This window comes from Arvicola amphibius, chromosome 4 (genome assembly GCF_903992535.2).
Source record: "Arvicola amphibius chromosome 4, mArvAmp1.2, whole genome shotgun sequence".
Classification (NCBI taxonomy): domain Eukaryota; kingdom Metazoa; phylum Chordata; class Mammalia; order Rodentia; family Cricetidae; genus Arvicola; species Arvicola amphibius.
This window is the reverse complement of record NC_052050.1, coordinates 86,506,975-86,526,167: the sequence shown is the minus strand read 5'-3', so window position 1 is coordinate 86,526,167 and position 19,193 is coordinate 86,506,975. Positions and strand designations below refer to the sequence as shown.

The following is a 19,193-nucleotide window of genomic DNA, read 5'->3' as shown; positions in this document are numbered from 1 at the left end:
CATGAGGGATTGGGAAGGTCGAGTTGGGGAAAGGACAGAGAGGGAGAGCAAGGAAAGAGATACCTTGAAAAAGGGAGCCATTATGGGGTTAGTGAGAAACCAGGCACTAGGGAAATTCCCAGGAATACACAAAGATGACCCCAGCTAAGAATTTAAGCAATACTGGAGAGGGTATCTTAATTGTCCTTCCCTGTAACCAGATTGATGACTACCTTAATTGTCATCATAGAACCTTCATCCAGTGATTGATGGAAGCAGATGCAGAGATCCACAGCTAAGCACCGGGCCAAACTCAGTCATAGAGAGGGAGGAGTGATATTATGAGCAAAAGGATCAAGACTATGATGAGGAAACCCATAGAAAAAGCTGACCCGTGCTAGTGGAAGCTCACTGACCCCGGACTGATGGCTGGGGAACCTGTATAAGATAGAATTAGGCCCTCTGAATGGAGGTGACAGTTACGTGGCTTGGGCAGTTTATGGGGCCACTAGTAGTGATATGAGTATTTAGTGCATGAACTGGCTCTTTAGAGCCCATTCTCTAAGGAGGGATACTTTGCTTAGCCTAGATGCAGTGGGTAGGGCCTTGATCCTGCTTCAAGTCATGTGAGAGACTTTGTTGACTCCCCATGGGAGGCTTCCCACTCTCTGAGGAGTGAATGGGGGGTGGGGTGGAGAAAAGGTGTGTGGGGGGGAGCAGGAGGATGAGAGGGAGAGGGAACTGGGATTGATATGTATAACAAGATTGTTTTAAAAATAAAAAAAGAGAGAAAAAAGAAATTACTGGCATTATACAAAATAATTGTGGTTTCTTATTTTTTTCTTTAGGTCTTTAAAGATCTTGAGATGATTAGTTTAAAATCTCTACCAAAGTTCTAGGCTGCAATAGCTAACTTTGGTTGTCAATTTGACCACATCTGGAATCAACTAAAACCCAAGCAGTCGGGCATACCAGTGATTGGATTTTCTAGATTGGATCATTTAAGGTGGATGATCCGCCCTAAGTCTGGGTCCCATCTAGTCTCAGCATAAAGGGACATGGAAGAAGAAAGCCTTTGCTTTTTGTCTGCCTGCCATCACTCTTGTGGGTAAGTTCATTTATCCTGTAACAGGGATAGTCTTTCACTGGTATTAGAACCTCCGTCTTCAAGACTCCAACACAGATGGAACACCAGCAGCTCTCTGGGAATCCAGATTGGAAGAGTGGAGACATCTAGTCTTGTGGACTGAACAGAGTCCTGACAAACCCACTGTAAACTAGTCGCTGTTGGACTATTCTGGAAACCATTCTAATAAATCCCCTTTAATTTATATTATTCTATCAGTTCTGTTCCTTAATTTTATTTATTTTTTGAGACAGGGTGTATGTCCTGAAACTCACTATATAGACCTGGCTGGTCTCAAACTCCGAGATCCACCTGCTTCTGCCCCCTGTGTGTGGGCTACCATGTTCTGTCTGTTGAGACAGGGTCTCTCTATGCAGCCATGACTGTCCTGGAAGTTGGTATGTTAGTAAGTCACCGAGATTGGCTGGCCTTGAACTCAGAGAGATCCACCTGTCTCTGCTTTCCAAAGTATGTGCCCCCATGCCCTACAGTTTTGTTCCTTTAGAGAACCCTGACTAATACATATGCTAGTCATTTACATGACAAAGAACTGTTTATATATTAACATTTCAGTAGTACTTAGCGTTTATAATCAACAATTTCTGTGTCTGAAATGTGTTCTGAAAGTATGTAGCTAGGCACTATCCAGAATTCTTTAAACAACAGATATGTTTGTGGGTAAAAGTGGCCCTAAGAGCAATCTGTGAGCTCAAGGAAGTAGAAGAGAAGCAACTGCAAGGCTTTCTGAAGTGGTGAGAGCCATGGTATAGACCTATTGTGAGGCTCTACTTGGTCTTTTTTCCCTTCCTTCCTTCCTTCCTTCCTTCCTTCCTTCCTTCCTTCCTTCCTTCCTTCCTTCCTTCCTTCCTTCCTTCCTTTTTTGAGACAGGGTTTCTCTATGACCTTGGAGCCTGTCCTGGAACTAGCTCTTGTAGACCAGGCTGGTCTTCAAACTCAGATAGATCTGTCTTCCTCTGTCTCCCAAGTGCTGGGATTAAGGACATGTGCCACTAGCACCCAGCAGTGTTCCTTTCCTTTAACTTCTAACTCTCCTCACTTCAGCTTCTGCATCCTGGGACCACAGGTCTGTACCTCCATATCCAGTTTATGAGACGCTGAAGATCAAATCCTGGACTTTGCGCATCCTGCCAGCTCACACTTGATAGGTGTATCACAGAAACCACATGTGTACTGAGAGATTAAAAAGGACCAATAGTTCTAGTAGAGCATGAAATACAACTAGTCAGGCAAATGTTTCCCCTTCTGGATCTGTTAATAAAATACTGCCATTGTTCTGTACGTTGTTGGACATCCAAGTGGCTTTGTTTATGATTGAGACATCTGAGAAACAAAAGCTTTGTCTGGAAAGCTGAAGTCAACCTTGGAAGGTACTCAGTCACACATCCTCATTCTAACTCACCTTGGAGACGGATGCCTTATCTCCATGAAGATGGAATGCAATATGACAGTATTTATTTAACAGTTACTATCTGTGAAGTGCTGGGATAAACACATGAACACAATTTTTGCTCTGTAGTTCACTGTGGCTGGGTGAAGAGATTTGTGATTAACTCCATAAAATGTGACAAATACTATCAGAGCAGTGAGCAACAGTGCTATGGCAACAGAAGAAACAAACTTAGTTTAGGTAGAAGACAGTAGGAAAGGCTTCATAGAACAGGCTATTCTTGAAGGGCCAATTGCAGTATCCCAGATAGCCTTGGAAGATGTGGTATGTTTTAGGTAGATTAAGTGAAAAAGGTGCAAAAAAAGGATTAAGTGCAAAAGCTCATAGGGAGTAGCACTATTAGGAGGTGTGGCTTTCTTGGAGTAGGTATGGCCTTGTTGGAGGAAGTGTGTCACTGCAGGGGTGGGCTTGGAGGTCTCCTGTGCTCAAGCTTCATTCAACTTCACTTCCTGTTGCCTACAAGGCAAGATGTAGGGCTCTCAGCTACTTTTCCATGGTGTCTCTTCACAGCAATAAAAACCTAACTAAGACAGAAGGGTACTTGTCTCAAAGAAATATAAATTAAGGTCATATCCTCACCCTTCCTTTTCTGAAAAAGAAGAGCACTACAGACGGATGATGGAAAGAACTAGGGGAATTCTGTAGGCGAGGAAGGTCTCACATATTGTGTTTGCTAGGGGGCAGAGACAGAGGAAAGAAACTTGAGGGCTTATTTTATACTGCTATCTTTAGATGAGAAGAGCTACGTGTACTTCTTGGCCCCCTGGGTCGGTTTGTGAAGCCTTCCCCACTCTCCTCTTCCTCAGCAGAACTGGTCTCTTCCACTTTCCTAACATCTCCATGCACTTTGCAGCAAAGACTTAGCAGACGACCTAGGCACTTTGATGGACAGTTCTTTGAATTTAACGCACTAGATTATTTACCATCCAGGTTATTCTGGATCCTAATCTTTTCTGTTAGGCTAAAGTTACAATGTTGGCACACTTGCCTTTTGGACTACGTCAAACATGTCTGAATTAATTAATTAATTTACTATTATGGCTTTAAAAAAGCATGATTAGTATGTCTGGGTTAGGAAACTACCTCATGTTACTCAAGTATCCTAGCATTCTATGGTTGCTATTAAAGACTATGAAAGAGAAGGCTTGCTAAGCCATTGTTTTTTCACTGAATTTAGTTCTCTCCAGGGTGTATTACTCAGTAATATTTTCCAAATTGGAGACTGTGCCTTGAAAAGGCTTAAAGTCTAGCAAGTAGACTCACCTTACTATACATATTCTCTCTCTCTCTCTGTGTATATATATTGTCTCTCAGATATTGTTTATGCCTTGCCTGTTATGCCCCAAACCTGTGTAGTTCCAGTCTTTCAATCCTTTGTTCCATGCACTTCCTCCTAAGAGGGATCTACACACAGCACTACAGCGGTGGGAGGCAATGGCCTTCAGGCGGGCAGCCACAGAAGCCAGTAACAGCTGATTCTTTGCTACTACTGCAGAAGCACCAAAGGAAGGAGTCTTATCTTTATAGAAGGACGTTCCAAGCCTAGAAACAAAGCAAAAACCCCTAACTACACTGTCTCATTGAGGACATCTGTCATACTTAGCAGTAGGGGCAAAGCCCCTGTCCTAACACAGCACCTGGATATGGTTGATGTCAAGGTTCTATAGGGATTAATGGCGTGCGCCACCACCGCCCGGCTGCAACCAAACTTCTTACAGAATAATGGCAGTGTCTTCATCTCTTCTCATCTTGCTGATGAGCTCTGGACACTGGCGCTGACCCACCAGTCCCACTTCCCTTAGTCAGAGCTGGCTGCAAGCGCTCTTCTGTGCAGATCCTTCCTCTTCGCCTTCCCTCCTACACTAGGGTACATCTCCAAGTTTTCTATATTTATTACATTCCCTTCTCCAGCTACCTTACTGAGTTCTGTAACTTTAAACACCTCACCCACACTCATTTCTCTAGTCTGGAACAACCTTCCAGACTCCAGATTCACACGCCATATTTACATTCAGCATCTGTACTCGGACGACACCAACATTTCAGCTTCTCCATCCCAGTTAGCAGCAGCTCCCTTGTTTTTGCTGATTTGCTACACTCCCTTGTCTATGTTCTTTCCATACACTGTTCCTCCACCTAACTGACACACTCGATTCGCCCCAGCTTCAGAATCTAACTATGCTCCACCATTTCTCACTACCGTCACCTCAGTGCTTGCATTGCCACAACAGCCTCTCTCCCCTCCTGTGTGCAGTTCTATTTTCTATCATAATAAGGCAGCCAGAGGACTGTCGTTCCTCTGTTCAAAATGCTATACAGGGCTGGGCATGGTGGTGTACACCTTTAATACCAGCACTTTGAGTTTGGGGTCAGTTTTCTCTACACAGCAAGTTCTATAGATACAAAGTAAGACCCTATCTCAAAAATAAAAAACAAAAAACCTAAACCCTAAAACAACAAAATGAAAACCAAAACAACAAAAAACCAACCAACCAAATCAAAACACCAAACAACAGCAAAATCTGACCCATTTAGCTGGGAGCTAAACTGCAGCAGGAACTGGTAGAGGCCTTCAGGACTCATCTCTCAGCACTCCGCTGCTGGTGCATGCTGCTCTGCTCTGGCTATTGACCTCCTCTGCAGCTCCTCAGACATATCTGATACATTCCTGCCTCAGGACCCTGAGTTTACTTCCTTCATTCTGGAACACGCTTCCCTAAGGCACCCTCCTGATTAGCTCTTCTTTACAGTAATCGCAGTTAAATATCATCTTTCTAGCTTGGTCTACTTCTTGCACTCTAGTAATGTAACAAATGCATATATATATATATACACACACACACACACACACATATATATATATACACATATACATACATACACATACATACATATATATATATAAAGTTTTTCGAGACAGGGTTTCTCTGTAGTTTTGGAGCCTGTTCTGGAACTAGCTCTTGTAGACCAGGCTGGTCTCGAACTTACAGAGATCCGTCTGCCTCTGCCTCCTGAGTGCTGGGATTAAAGGTGTGCACCACTACCACCTGGCCCAAAGATACAAATATATATATAGCAGTTCTAGGATTCCACAGAGGTCAACAGAAAGATACAAAGTTTGTCATACATTCCATGTCCCCCACATGAACATCTCTTCTCTCAGCTTTAAGATTCCCTACTAGAGGAATACAGCGAACCCACATCTGATGGCATACCACCATCATTCAAAGCTCATAGTTACAGGCTACTCCAACATTACTCTTGTTTGCTCACCAGAGTAGGATGGTAAGACCCTACACCTGAAGATATCATACCTGCTGGTTGCAGAACAAGGAAACCAACTTGGAATTGACTGGGAAATTTTCAGCCTGCTGGCTAACTTTCAAAGATGGCACTACAAATGGCTGCTGGGGGAGAAAAGACCTTAGTGATCTTCCCCAGCACTGAATACTAACGTGCTGGTCAAGAGCTCACTGATGTCATAGCATGACTCTAACTACTTCCTGATTGTGAGGCCTGCTCCAAATAGGCGATTCCTTAGTTTGGTCAAGAGCTCACAGCTGGGGAGGTGACAGCACCACGAGTGATGAGCAAGAGTGCTGAGGCTCCATCCCCGATGCCCGTCCTCATCCGCTTTCCTTTCCAGACCTCACAGGACTTTTCAGTTCGCCCAGGAAGCTTAGATCAGCACCTGCTGTTCTTAATACACAGCGATGAGTGAATAAAGCTCACAGAGGTGACTGTCTCAAGCTCCCGGATGGAAAACTCTGTGCAAAATGAAAACTTTGTAGATTAAAAAAAAAAAAAACTGGTTTTTCTCTGCATATTAATATGGAAGCAACAGACATAACATAAGTAAGGGACAAGTAAGGGCGGCATATCGTGCCAGTTACAACGCACGCGCATGTGTACACAGAAACTGAAGATGGACATATACTAAACTGTTAAGAGCAGCTGTTTTGTGGGTGGTGGTGGCGCACGCCTTTAATCCCAGCACTTGGGAGGCAGAGGCAGGCAGATCTCTGTCAGTTCAAGGCCAGCCTGGCCTACAGAGTGAGTTCCAGGACAGTTTCACAGAGAAATCCTGTCTCGAAAAACCAAAGGGGAAAAAAATAAAAAGTAAAAGAGAGATTGATTGATTGATTTTGGGGCTGGAAAAATGGCTCAGTGGCTGCTCTTCCAGACGTCCTGAGTTCAATTCCCAGCAACCACATGGTGGCTCACAACCATCTGTAATGAGCTCTGGTGCCCTCTTCTGACAAGTAGGCAAGCATGCTCTCAGAACACCATATACATAATGAGTAAATTAAAGAAAAAGGAAGAACAGCTGTTTCAGTGATGCCATAGTGGAGCATTATCTTTATTAATGCACATTAATGGTATGAACTTTTTTGGGGCATTTTACATAGGTATAAAAAGTGCTCTGATCAGACTCATCACCCAAAGTGGAGACTTTCTAGGAATACATTGCTGGATCTCCCTCCTCTATGAATGTTACTTTAATGAAATTAATTTATTTGTTTTGTTGTTCTAGGAATCAAACTCATATTTTCTGTATGCCTAGCGAGTACACAAACACTGAGCTTAACTCTGGGACTCTGAGTATGCTACTTCATAAAAAGAAAAGATATTCCAATTTTTCTGAAAAACATGGAAAAGCAGATGGTAAGGAAAAGTGTGATTGATAGAAAAAGATAGGGTAGAAGAGGTGAACACAGGCTGCATATAACACTCTCTAACTGTACATCATTGGCTGCATATAACACTCTCTAACTGTACATCATTGGCTGCATATAACACTCTCTAACTGTACATCACTGGCACATACACTGGCGGCATAATTTGATTTTATAATTTTTGGTATACTATGGTCCAATAATTTAATAACAAAATCTATCTATCTATCTATCTATCTATCTATCTATCTATCTATCTATCTATCTATCTATCTATCATCTATCTACCTACCTACCTACCTATCTTTTTTAGGTGGTGGCGGGGGACAGGATTTCTCTGTGTAGCTTTGGCTGTTTTGGAACCTACTCTGTAGACCAAACTGGCCTCGAACTCAAAGACCTGCTCGTTCTGTCTCCCAAGTGTTGGGATTAAAGGCACGTGTTACCACGTATGCCTAGAATAGAAGCTTATTTTCTTTTTGAGCAAAAAAAAATTTGTTGGCCTGCTGACAAGGCTCAGTAGATTGGGGCACTTGTTCCAAAGTCTAATGATTTGAGTGTGATCCCCTGAACCCACATAGTGGAAGGAGAGGATCAATTCCACAGGTTATCCTTGACTTCTAGAAGCATGCCAAGGTAACATGGTAGCTGCTTGTTGTTCCCACCATAACAAAACTAAATAAAAGTAAAAACAAAACAAAACAAACCCAAAGAAACATAATTATTTTACAAGCACACAGGTGGAAATATAATTATTAAAATATTAAGGCAAAATTATTTTTGTATTTTCTTCTAACTGGCACAATACATGTAGAAGTTTCATAATATTCACAGCAAAGTCTGAATTTTACTTTTACATAGTATATTATACATAAATAGTTCTTATAGACCAACACTTAAAGCTTACAAGCATGTCCAGCCATTTGACATTGCAAGATGATGCTGTTAAAGTTTATGCTCAAGAACCGTACAATTGGGTTAAAAAAGTACAGGAAAAAAACTCTCATGATATCTGAAGTGAGTGTATGCTCTTGTCTTGGGGTACATTCCGAGCTGTTCTGGGCTGTGGGCTAGACATGTCTGCTAGAGGGGTATATTTTGTCATCACTACATGTTTTTAATATAAATGGATATAATTCTAACTAAATGCACTGACTGACTTGTAATTTCCAGTGTTGAATGTACATCTTTGGATCATCTAGTTGCTTAGTTAACCATAAATACTTCTGGATGATCTCATCTGTGAACAGTTGAATTATGGAGTGTGACAATTTGTTCCAGGCTGAACATTAACAAAAAGAAAACTGTTGTTTAAAGATGTGGATGGCCACATTTTGATCTTAGAATATTTGCTATATACAGCAAATCCGGTTCTGAAAACCCAAGAACTGCTGTACCATTTTATGGGTGTGAAAAAAAAGAATGTGAAATCGTGCTATTATGGCACAGGAGAGAATTATGTTAAGATGGAAAAGGGAGAATGTACATACATGTCCCCAACAGTGAGTCTTAATTTAAATGACTAATTCTGTCCCTTTCTTTTTCAGCTTTGTATCAGACAATTCATCACTAAACTCATTATCAAGGTTGTTTTATAAAAGTATAAATATAATCATACTGCTTCCACTGATAATCACTCAGAGATCTAGGGAAATGCCTTGCTCAGGACAGCCCACCATATAAGCAGTGGGTGTGAGGACCTGGATCTGGATACCTCGCAATAAAATCAAACGTCAGGTATGGCAATGGTGTTTGTGACCTCATAGTTGAGGGTGAGTAGGGGCTGCTAGGCAGATCCCTGAAACCCACTGGCCAGCCAGCCACACTGAGTTGATGAGCTCCATACTCCGTGAGAGATCCTGTCTTAAAAATGAAGGTTCAATGTGACTGAATTCGACACCCAAAGTTGACCTCCATCTGTCACAAGCTTTGCATACATCTGTACACTGCACCGCACAAATACTCCACACATTAAACAAGCTAGCAAGCAAACATTCAGTAGGTGGAGGGGAGGGGAGGGAAGTGGGAGGAGGGGAGGAGATGGAAATTTTTAATAAAAAAATGAAAAAATCTAAAAAAAGAATTTATTTCTGTATCATATCCCCTCCTTTTCTTGAAATTGATGACCATTAACCATTTATTGCCAATCCTTTTAAAATGAAAATAAACATTTATAAGCAATAAAAAAGTAGTTTCCTTAAGGAAAGCATATCCTTAAAGTTAAAAGATCAGTACACTGAACCATACAACATTTAGGAAAGAAATTAAAAACACAAATAAAGTAAAAGATAACCTGTATTCATGGACTGAAAGAATTGAAATAATGAAAAAGGTTCATATTACCCAAAGTAACATACTTATCGAAATTCTAATGATATTCACAGAAATAGAAGTACTCTTAAAGTTTTTAAGAAACCACAGAAGATTAGAATTCTTACACAAAAATGGCCAGTGAGGGGGCTGGAGAGATGGTTCAGCAGTTAACAGCACTGGCTGCTCTTCCAGAGGACCCACGTTCAATTCCTAGCATGGCAGTTCACAACTGTCTATAACTCCTATTCCAGGAGATCTGACACTCTCACACAGGCACACATGGCAGCCAAAACACCAATGGACATAAAATAAAAATAAACAACTTAAAAAATGGTCAGTGATCTCAGCCATGGGTGGTGGCAGTAGTGGTACACAACTTTAATCCCAACACTCAGGGAGGCAGAGGCAAATCTGGATCTCCATGAGGTCAAGGTCTACAAAGTGAGTTTTAGGATAGCCAGAGCTGTTATACAGAGAAACCCTGTCTCAAAAAACTTAAAAGGAGCCGGGCAGTGGTGGCGCACGCCTTTAATCCCAGTACTCGGGAGGCAGAGGCAGACGGATCTCTGTGAGTTCGAGGCCAGCCTGGTCTACAAGAGCTAGTTCCAGGACAGGCTCCAAAGCCACAGAGAAACTCTGTCTCGAAAAACCAAAAAAAAAAAAACAAAAAAAAAAAAAACAAAAAAAAAAAAAAACAAACTTAAAAGGAGAAGAAAAGAAAAAAAAGTCAGTGATATCATGCCTTCTCATTTAAAATTATACTATAAAGCTATAGAAATCAAAATAGTATGACATTCTACATTAAAAACAGACACAGGCAGGAAGAGGAGAACAGAGGGTCCAGATATAAAGCTGAATATATGGCCAACTAATTTTTAACAAGGTTAACAAGAGCATGATGTGGGATGTCTTTCTGTATGCTGTGAATGTTTTATTAATAAAGAAGCTGATTTGGCTAACAGCCAGGTAGAATATAGCTAGATGGGAAATCTAGGCAGAGAGACAGGGAGAAAGAAGGTGGAATCACGGAGACACCAGCAGCTGCTGTGGGAACAAGATGTGAGGTAACAAACCATGAGTCTCATGGTAAAATATAGAATAAAAGAAATAGATTAAGTTGTAAAAGCTAGTTAATAATAAGCCTGAGCTAACACGTCAAACAGTTTGTAATTAATATTACAACTCAGAGTGGATAGTTGGGAACTGGCGGGATGGAGAGAAACCTCTAGTTACAAGAGCACACAATGGAGAAAGGACAGTTTCCAACAACTGGCTTACTACATGCAAAAACAACATGGGGGGGAAGTAAGGAGTAAGGGAGTAGAGGGAAGGAGAGAGACAGAGACAAAGACATGTGTATGTGTGTGCGCGTGCACGTGTGCACACCCCCACACCCCCTGTACTGTACTCACAGCTTATACAAAAACCAAGTCAAAAGGGATAAAAGACCTAAATTCAGAGATGAAACTGCTATTCCTAGCAGACAATATGGACACTGGCTTTCTCACAGAATTTTTGGGAGTCACTCCAAAAGCTTAGGCCATAAAAGCAAAAACAAATGGGACTACATTAATCTAAAAAGTTTCTGCACAGTTAAGAAAGTGAAAAGGTGGCTTCCATAGTGAGAAACACCTGCAAGCCTGTGCCTGACAAGGTATCAATAGTCAAGATACCCAAAGAACTCATGGAATTCCACCATGGAAAATCACTCTGATAGAAAACAGCCAACAGCGTCATGAAAAGATGTTCGGCATCATCAATCACAGGAGAAAGGAAACTCAAATCCACTGTCAGAAACTGTCTCATACCTTCTAGGATGGTGCTTCACCAAAATGTCAAGAGATGACAACTGCTGGCAGACATGGAGACGATAGAGAACCCTTGTACCCTTGTACAGTGTTGGCACAGCCATCAAGAAAATCAGGATGAGGTTTCTCATGAAATCAAATACAGACCTACCATATGCTAATAACATCTACAGGCAGGGGCACACTCAATAGCCAGAGTATGTACAATGAAACTGTTGATGGACAGATGAAGAGAGGAGCAACACACACACACACACACACACACACACACACACACACACACACACACACACACACCATCATTCAGTCAGAAAGGGCCCAAGATCGGGGCTAGAGAGATGGCTCAGAGGTTAAGAGCACTGGCTGCTCTTCCGTAGGTCCTGAGTTCAATTCCCAGCAACCACATGGTGGCTCACGGCCATCTGTACTGAGATCTGGCGCCCTCCTCTGGCATGTGGGCATACATCGAGGCAGAATGTTGTATACATAATAAATAAATAAATCTTAAAAAAAAAAAAAAAAAGAAAGGGCCCAAGATCTTGCCTTCTGTCATAGGCTGGAGAGTCTGGAGGGTAATGTATTATGTTAAGTGAAACAAGCCAAACATAGAAAGAATAATCCTGCATGATCCAGCTTTGATGGAGGAGGGTCATCTGTCTATGTGTTACTCTCATTGGTTAATAAAGAAACTGCCTTGGCTTTTTGATAGGGCAGGATTTAGATAGGTGGAGTAGACAGAACAGAATGCTGGGAGAAAGAAAGCAGAGTTGGGCAGATGCCATAGCTCTCCTCTCCGAGATGGACACAGGTTAGAATCTTCCCCGTAAGCCACCACTTTGTGGTGGTACAGATTATTAGAAATGGGTTAATCAAGATGTGAGAGTTAGCCAATAAGAGGCTAGAACTATGGTCCAGGTAGTGTTTAAATGAATACAGTTTTCGTGTAATTATTCTGGGGCTAAGCTAGTCGTGCGGAAGCCAGGCGGGATGAAAAGCAGGCCTGCTCACCTCATCACTACACAGCTTGCAGGTGGAATAACAACAGTAACAACTGTATTTGTGTTTCATGCAAAATGAGTAGGTCTTAGCTACTTTGCCATGTAAGCACATAGGAAACAATAGGGTTGACATGTTGATTTGCTTCTTCTATATAGAAACCTTTCCTATTGTCTGTAGCCATCACATAACATTATGTTACATTCCTTAGACATACCCAATCAAGTTTGTTTTAAAAGGATAAGGTTGGGGCTGGTGAGATGATTTTGGGGATATCTGCTGCCTGATGACCTGTGTTTAATTCCTGGACCTCATAGATAGACAGACAGACAGACAGACAGACAGACAGACACACACACACACACACACACACACAAACACACACACACAGGATGATATATTTGCATACACATCCATAAGCAATAGAAATAGATAAGTTACTTTCACTTAAGACTCTAGCAATTTTGAGATTGACAGTTTCCCTGTTACATATCTATTTCTTTTTTTAAGTAAAAGTTTTTTCTTTAAAAATTTTTATTAGTTTTTTTCAAAATTTCATACAATGCGTTTTGATCACATTCATCTCCTCCTTAGGCTTGTTCCAGGCTCAACTTTATGTTCTTTTATTTTCATCCATCAAATCCAATTTGTGCTGCCCACATATTTGTGAACAAAAAAATATATGTATGTCTGTGTGTGTATATTACACATGGGTGCCCCATGCCTATGGAGGTCAGAAGAGGGTGTTGGATTCCCTCAATTGGGGTTACAGGTAGTTGTGAACTACTCGATGTAGGTGCTGGGAATCAAAGTCCTGCCTTCTGGAAGAGCAGCAAGTGCTCTTAATCACTAAGCCACCTCTCTATAATCCCTTGGGGCTCTATTCTTATTTCTTCCAAAAATTCTGCCTTCTGTCACCCTTGGGTCTGAAGGAGAAATCATTTCTAGGCTTCTAGAACACCCTGAATACTTTTCAAGGATAACACAGAGCACAGTGTACTGCAATTCTTCATTTATCTGTCTAAATCTCCTGCCAGCCTTGAGTTTTCTTAAGGAAGAATCTGTGTTCTCCCTCCCACCTTGTAACTTACAGTATCACACAGTACATGCTCAATAAACATTAGCAGCATGAAGGAAGACATTAGCATCTTGTTTTTCTTGAGTCCATAGGAGGTTTAGTTTAGCACTTGTAGTTTCCTATACTAATGGATTAATCTTTAAAGCCTTCCTTTTGGTAAGTTACTGAGATAGGCTTGGGGTCCTTAAGGTATTGCCTGCACAAGACTTTTGGAAGCTGTATTATCTGCATGCTATACACAAAGCAAAGGTGCTGTGGGAAATGATCTTGTACCCAGTAAATATTTGTCACTCATATTGGTTTAATAAAATGCTGATTGGCCAGTAGTCAGGCAGGAAGTATAGGTGGGGCAACCAGACTAAGAGAATTCTGGGAAGAGAAAAAGCAGAGTCAGATTTTATTCAGACGCTGAGGAAACAAGACATGTTTCCTTATGAGGTTGCACCACAGTTATGTGGCAATACATAGACTAATATAAATGGGTTAATTTAAGATTTAAGAGTTAGTTAATAATAAGCCTGAGCTAATACGCCAAACAGCTTATAATTAATATAAGCCTCTGTGTGTTCCTTTAGGACTAACCAGCTGTGAGACCCAGTGGGACAGAAACTGACATTTACACAAAGGCTACTTATTGTCCATAGCCATGGATAGTCTGTTTCCAACAACTGTTATTTCCTGCTGGCATTTAAAAAATCTCGAAGTATTTCAAGACCAGTGAAGCTCTCATCTATCTTCTTGGTATCATTTTAATGTAAATATATGACCATTTCTATCTAATGTTGTATTCCAGGAATTATTTTCTTAACAAGAGACATTTTTTTAAATAGACAAATCAGTTTGTGCAACTATATAGCTGGGTATTTCTGGCTAGATCCCTTCTTTTGTTTTCTTCCCCCCCTGAAGAGCTTCTATGGTACTATAACAGACTTTGAGGACTCTGTAAATCCTACTGAGTAAACCATTGGCTTGTTAGCTTGGTCATGAGGAGTAGCAATGGTTTGTATTAAACTTTATAAACTCAACTTATGAGTGTTAAAGAAGCATATGTTGCTTCAAAGATAAAAATTCTTAAAAGAACTTTTTGAGATGTTATCTGTCTGTCTGTTCATCCATCAGTCTGCTCACTCATTCATCTATCCATGTGTATGAGTGTTTTGCCTACATGTATGTTTATGCACTACACATGTGTCTAGTGCCAGTGGGGGCCAGAAGAGGGCACTCGGTTGCCTGGTACTGGAGTTACAAACAATTTTGAGTGGCCATGTGAGTGCTGAGAATTAAACTCAGGTCGTCTGCTGAGCCATCTCTCAGCTCAAGATGTATATTTTTCAGTGAAAAGAATAATCATAGTTTGTTCTAGCTATTTTTAAAGTTTAAATTTTTACAAGCCAAGGTTCTGGAAATCAGCTACCAAAGGAAGAAACACAAGCAATCCCATGTTGGCCTCAAGAAGACAAGCAGTATTTCTCCCCTCTGTGCACTCTTCAACCAACAGATGTCACTAAAGATACCAGTACCCAGAGGCAATGGGAAGAAAAGATTAAACAAATGGAAATTGAGCATAAAAACACCCACTTCTTAAAAGTGAGAAGTAGGTTTCCAGAGTAATAACATTTATTACACTGCATGCAACATTTTAACCAAAAATTTAGAGATAGAAATTTCTTTTATTAAGTTGCTCAGGCTGAAGGATCATTGCACTAAGTTTTGAAATACATGTTCTTGAAGCAATTTAAAACTCATTAGAAATAATAGGCTAGGGCTAGTAGAAAATGTGGTAAAATTTAATCCTCACCCAAATGTTACCTGGGCTGTACAAACAGGAAATTGTTTTGTGCTACTGTGGCTAACCTCAGTGCTGACCCTGAGCTGTAACGGCAAGAGCAGCTGAGAGCTGAAGCAAAATTAAAAACTTACATCAAAGTATATCATGACAGAATGTAGATAAATAAAACAGCATATCAAAAGTATTATTTTTCTGCCAGTCTCACAGAGCAGTGAAGAAGAGATGGTCCACAAAATGAGTAATAAATCAGGTGTATTAAGCAATGAGTCCTCTCTAGTACCACCCCACCTGAATACCCAAACATTATCCAGGAGAGGTGAGCTACAAGGAAACTCAATGAGGATGGGGACAGAGGGGCCCTTTAGGTTTCCTTGTCGTTCACCTTGGATAACCCAAAGAAATAAGTATTTCACGCTCAGCTCAGCCTTGCTGTTACTCTTTTGTCTTCTGGACTCCTAGATTGCAACCACATGATCTTCCTCAAACAAACATGCCAGACTCTCCAGAGGAAAAGCATGGTAAAGAAATATGCTGGATCCCAGAAGGCTGGAAGCCAGCATGGGATTCCACTGAGGATGGAGACGATCTTATATTATTCTATGTGAGTGAGTGTATTAAAGTCACTGGTAACACAGTTGGGAGGATATTTTCCCACTTGTACCTTTGGTTTCCTTCAAGTTTTAGGATGCAAATCACTAAAACAAATAGTGCTTGTCATAAACTTCCGTAAATCTTCTCAGGAAGCGGAAGGGATATGGAAAAATTATGATCTACAGTCACACTGACTTCCGGTGAAATTCTAATCCAACCAGCTGACAGTTACATAGTACTGGCAAAGCTTCTTAATGCCAACAGATTCAATTTCAGTTCTTGTTATACTAATCACAGTGGCTATAGTTATGGTAATTACAGTAATTGTCTTAGTTTAGGGTTTCATTTCTATGAATAGACACCATGACCACAGCAACTATATAAAGGACAACATTTAACTGGGTTGGCTTATAGTTTCAGAGGCTCAGTTCATTACCCATCATGGCAGGAAACATGGTGCTGGCAGACATGGTGCTGGAGAAAGTAGCTGAAGAGTTCTACATCTTGATCCATAGGCACACAAGAAGAGACTGCCACACTGGGCACTGCTTGAGCATATAGACTTCACTCAAAGTTTGCTGCTACAACTAACACACTTCCTCAAACAAGGTCACATCTCCAAACAGTTACCAGAGTTTTGGGGACCAGACTTATTCAAATTGCCACAGTAATAATACTGGCTAACTGGGTCTAAGGCCTTTCAGGACAGATCTGACTCAATTCTTTATTACAAACTCCAACATTCCCATGATCATATCTATGCTGAGGACTTGAGGAATGCATGGTAATGACCTAATACAGCATTTGTTGTATTTGCAAATTTGATGATGACCCTTCTGACTGGACTGAGACAGAATCTTAATGTAAACTTTTTTTTTCAATTTCCCTCATGGCTAAGGATGTTGAAATACATTAAAAAAAGGCTTGTGGTCTACTCTACAGGATGGGGGAATCCATGTCTCAGTACCATACATCAGCACCAAATCCATGAACTGAACAGGTCTCAGGCCCCATGATGAAACCTGATACTGCTGCTTTGCTGAACCAATACAGTACCAGGTCATCTTCTAGACACCATGTTGACACCTACAGACAATAGCTACTGACCAATCAGAGCAGCCTCTCGCTACAGTGATTGAAGTGACTGCAAAGATCCATTGACTTCAAAAGATGCTGAAGATACAAGGTAGTTGAAGGCTCCACAGAAAATAAGACATTTGCACCACCCCTAAAGGCTCAGGGAACACTGTAGAAGAGGATGAAGAAAGAACGAAAGAAGCTGGAAGGTAGGGAGAAGGGCTACAAACTGCCATCTCTGAACTATGACATGATCATGGCAAAATCATGAACTCACTGCAGCTATGTGCACTGGTGCTGGGTCCACAAAAGTGAGGCCCTCTGAGCAGTCGGCCATGGGTACGCAAGGGGCTCATGAAGCCTCCACCACTGCACTGATTCTGGGGACAGAGCAGCTTTAATTGTATCCCACTGGTAGGTACAATGCCCACAAACTCTGAAGCTTAGTTCCCTATCCAGCGTTACACTGCTTTCACAGGACACAAAACAAAATAAAAACTAACAATCATGGGTAAGAGAACTAAAAGGGGCTGTCAGAGGAGTAGGGAGGGTATGGAAACAGAGTTACTAGAATGGAGTAAATGCAGGTCTGGAACTGTTAAATACAAAACAAATGCTTACAACTCAGAAAAGTTTCCAGAAGAAATTAATGAAGTTGTTTTCATTGGCAAGTGTTAGGGATAATGGTAGTTCTTAGGCTTAAACTGCTAAATAAATTGTAAAAAATTTTAATGTGATTGACTAGAACAATCTTGACTTGGGAACTCTACTTCTACGAGTACAGAACCCAAATATTACATTCCCTGTAACACTGTAGTAAAACACTGACTGCCATTTGCCAGGGCATTTCCTGACAAAGTGGTCTCCCAAGACAGCAAATTCCTTGATATAAATTTGATGAAATTCTCATATACTATAACTTTAAAAAGTCTACTGTATTTTTTACTACTGACATTTGTATTTTATCCCAAGAAATGGATCAGGTTGGCCCAGGATGTCATACCTCTCCTGCCTGATGCTATTCAGGCAGGTTCCTGCTTCCTGCACTATTACCCAGCTCACAAATTCACACAGATATGGAGGTTCAAAAGAATGAAACAATGAGCCTCTTTCCTTCCAGAAACAGGTTAGGGCATACTGCAGAGACAAATGTGGAAAAAGGTATTTACCATAAGTGCAAATCATTTTGCTTGCTTCTCTGAAGAGAAGAATTCCATTAGGAGAGGATACATCAAAATTCAAACGCTGAGACCTAAGAAATATAGCAAAAATCAGACTATTCCTGAAGATAAAGAGACCAAATATCAACAAGACTAGCAATTGCATTTACAAGAAACAGTTCAGTACCAATTATCCCTAAAAGAGCCACTCTAATTGAATGGCTACTGATAAAATACACACAATAATTTCTTCACTGTTTGTTGATTCAAGGGTTCATTTTTTAATTTATCAAAAGAATATCCTGATACTTTATATCACAGATCTTCTATCTCTTCTCCTTTCTCGCAAAGTGGCTGATGGATAATTGTTTAAAAACCATAAGTTACATACTTTCTATCTCCCAAGTATGAGTCATAAAGTTAAAAAAAATTCCAGAGTGACAGGAGACACAGGGTCTTTTAGTAATGCACAAATGTGAGCTGAGTTGTTTCACAAATGGAACACCTTTCAAATACACTACACAATTACAGACCATAGTTTCCACTGCACACACAAACAAATTCCACAAGTTCTCCCCAAAGGTGGAGAGCACTTTGAACAGAGTTAAAGGATTGACAAATCTTCTGAGGTAATATCTGCTTTTTAGCCCCCCCCCCCACACCTCATTTGGTTCTGGCATTGCCATGCCTCTATACTTTCAAGATACAACTGAATGTATTTAAACAATGTTGCAAGAAACAAACAAGACAAAACACCAACTAATTGTCCAACAAACCAAAAAAACTACCCCCAAAACCACAGGCCAATCATTGCTAATGTCTTGTTTGCTAAAGAAATTGCTGCTTTTCAAAATTAGTTTACTGTTAAGTACCATAATAACTCTGATTAGAAAAATGCAAATATGTAATTCACACTAAATACTAAATTTATACAGTGTTTCATGAAATATAAATTTTTATATGGCAATTATTGAGTCATTTGTGCTATGAATTACCTGCTATGGCAGACACAAAATGTTTAATAACATAGAACTTTATTTTTTCTATTAAATGCCATTTTGGCATTGCATGTCTAATTAACAATTTTAATTATAAATAATTCACATTTCTAATAGTAAATATAAAGCCCATG

At 40.5% G+C, this 19,193-nt stretch overlaps 1 protein-coding gene across 1 annotated transcript in view; it reads right to left on the bottom strand.

Moving 5' to 3' along the window:
* The window catches only part of Ranbp17 (RAN binding protein 17), a 336,136-nt gene that overhangs the window by 59,437 nt on the left and 257,506 nt on the right, over positions 1-19,193 (bottom strand). The window contains 1 exon segment of the mRNA XM_038328832.1: positions 18,071-18,153. Within this exon segment, the coding sequence (XP_038184760.1) occupies positions 18,071-18,153 (83 nt within the window).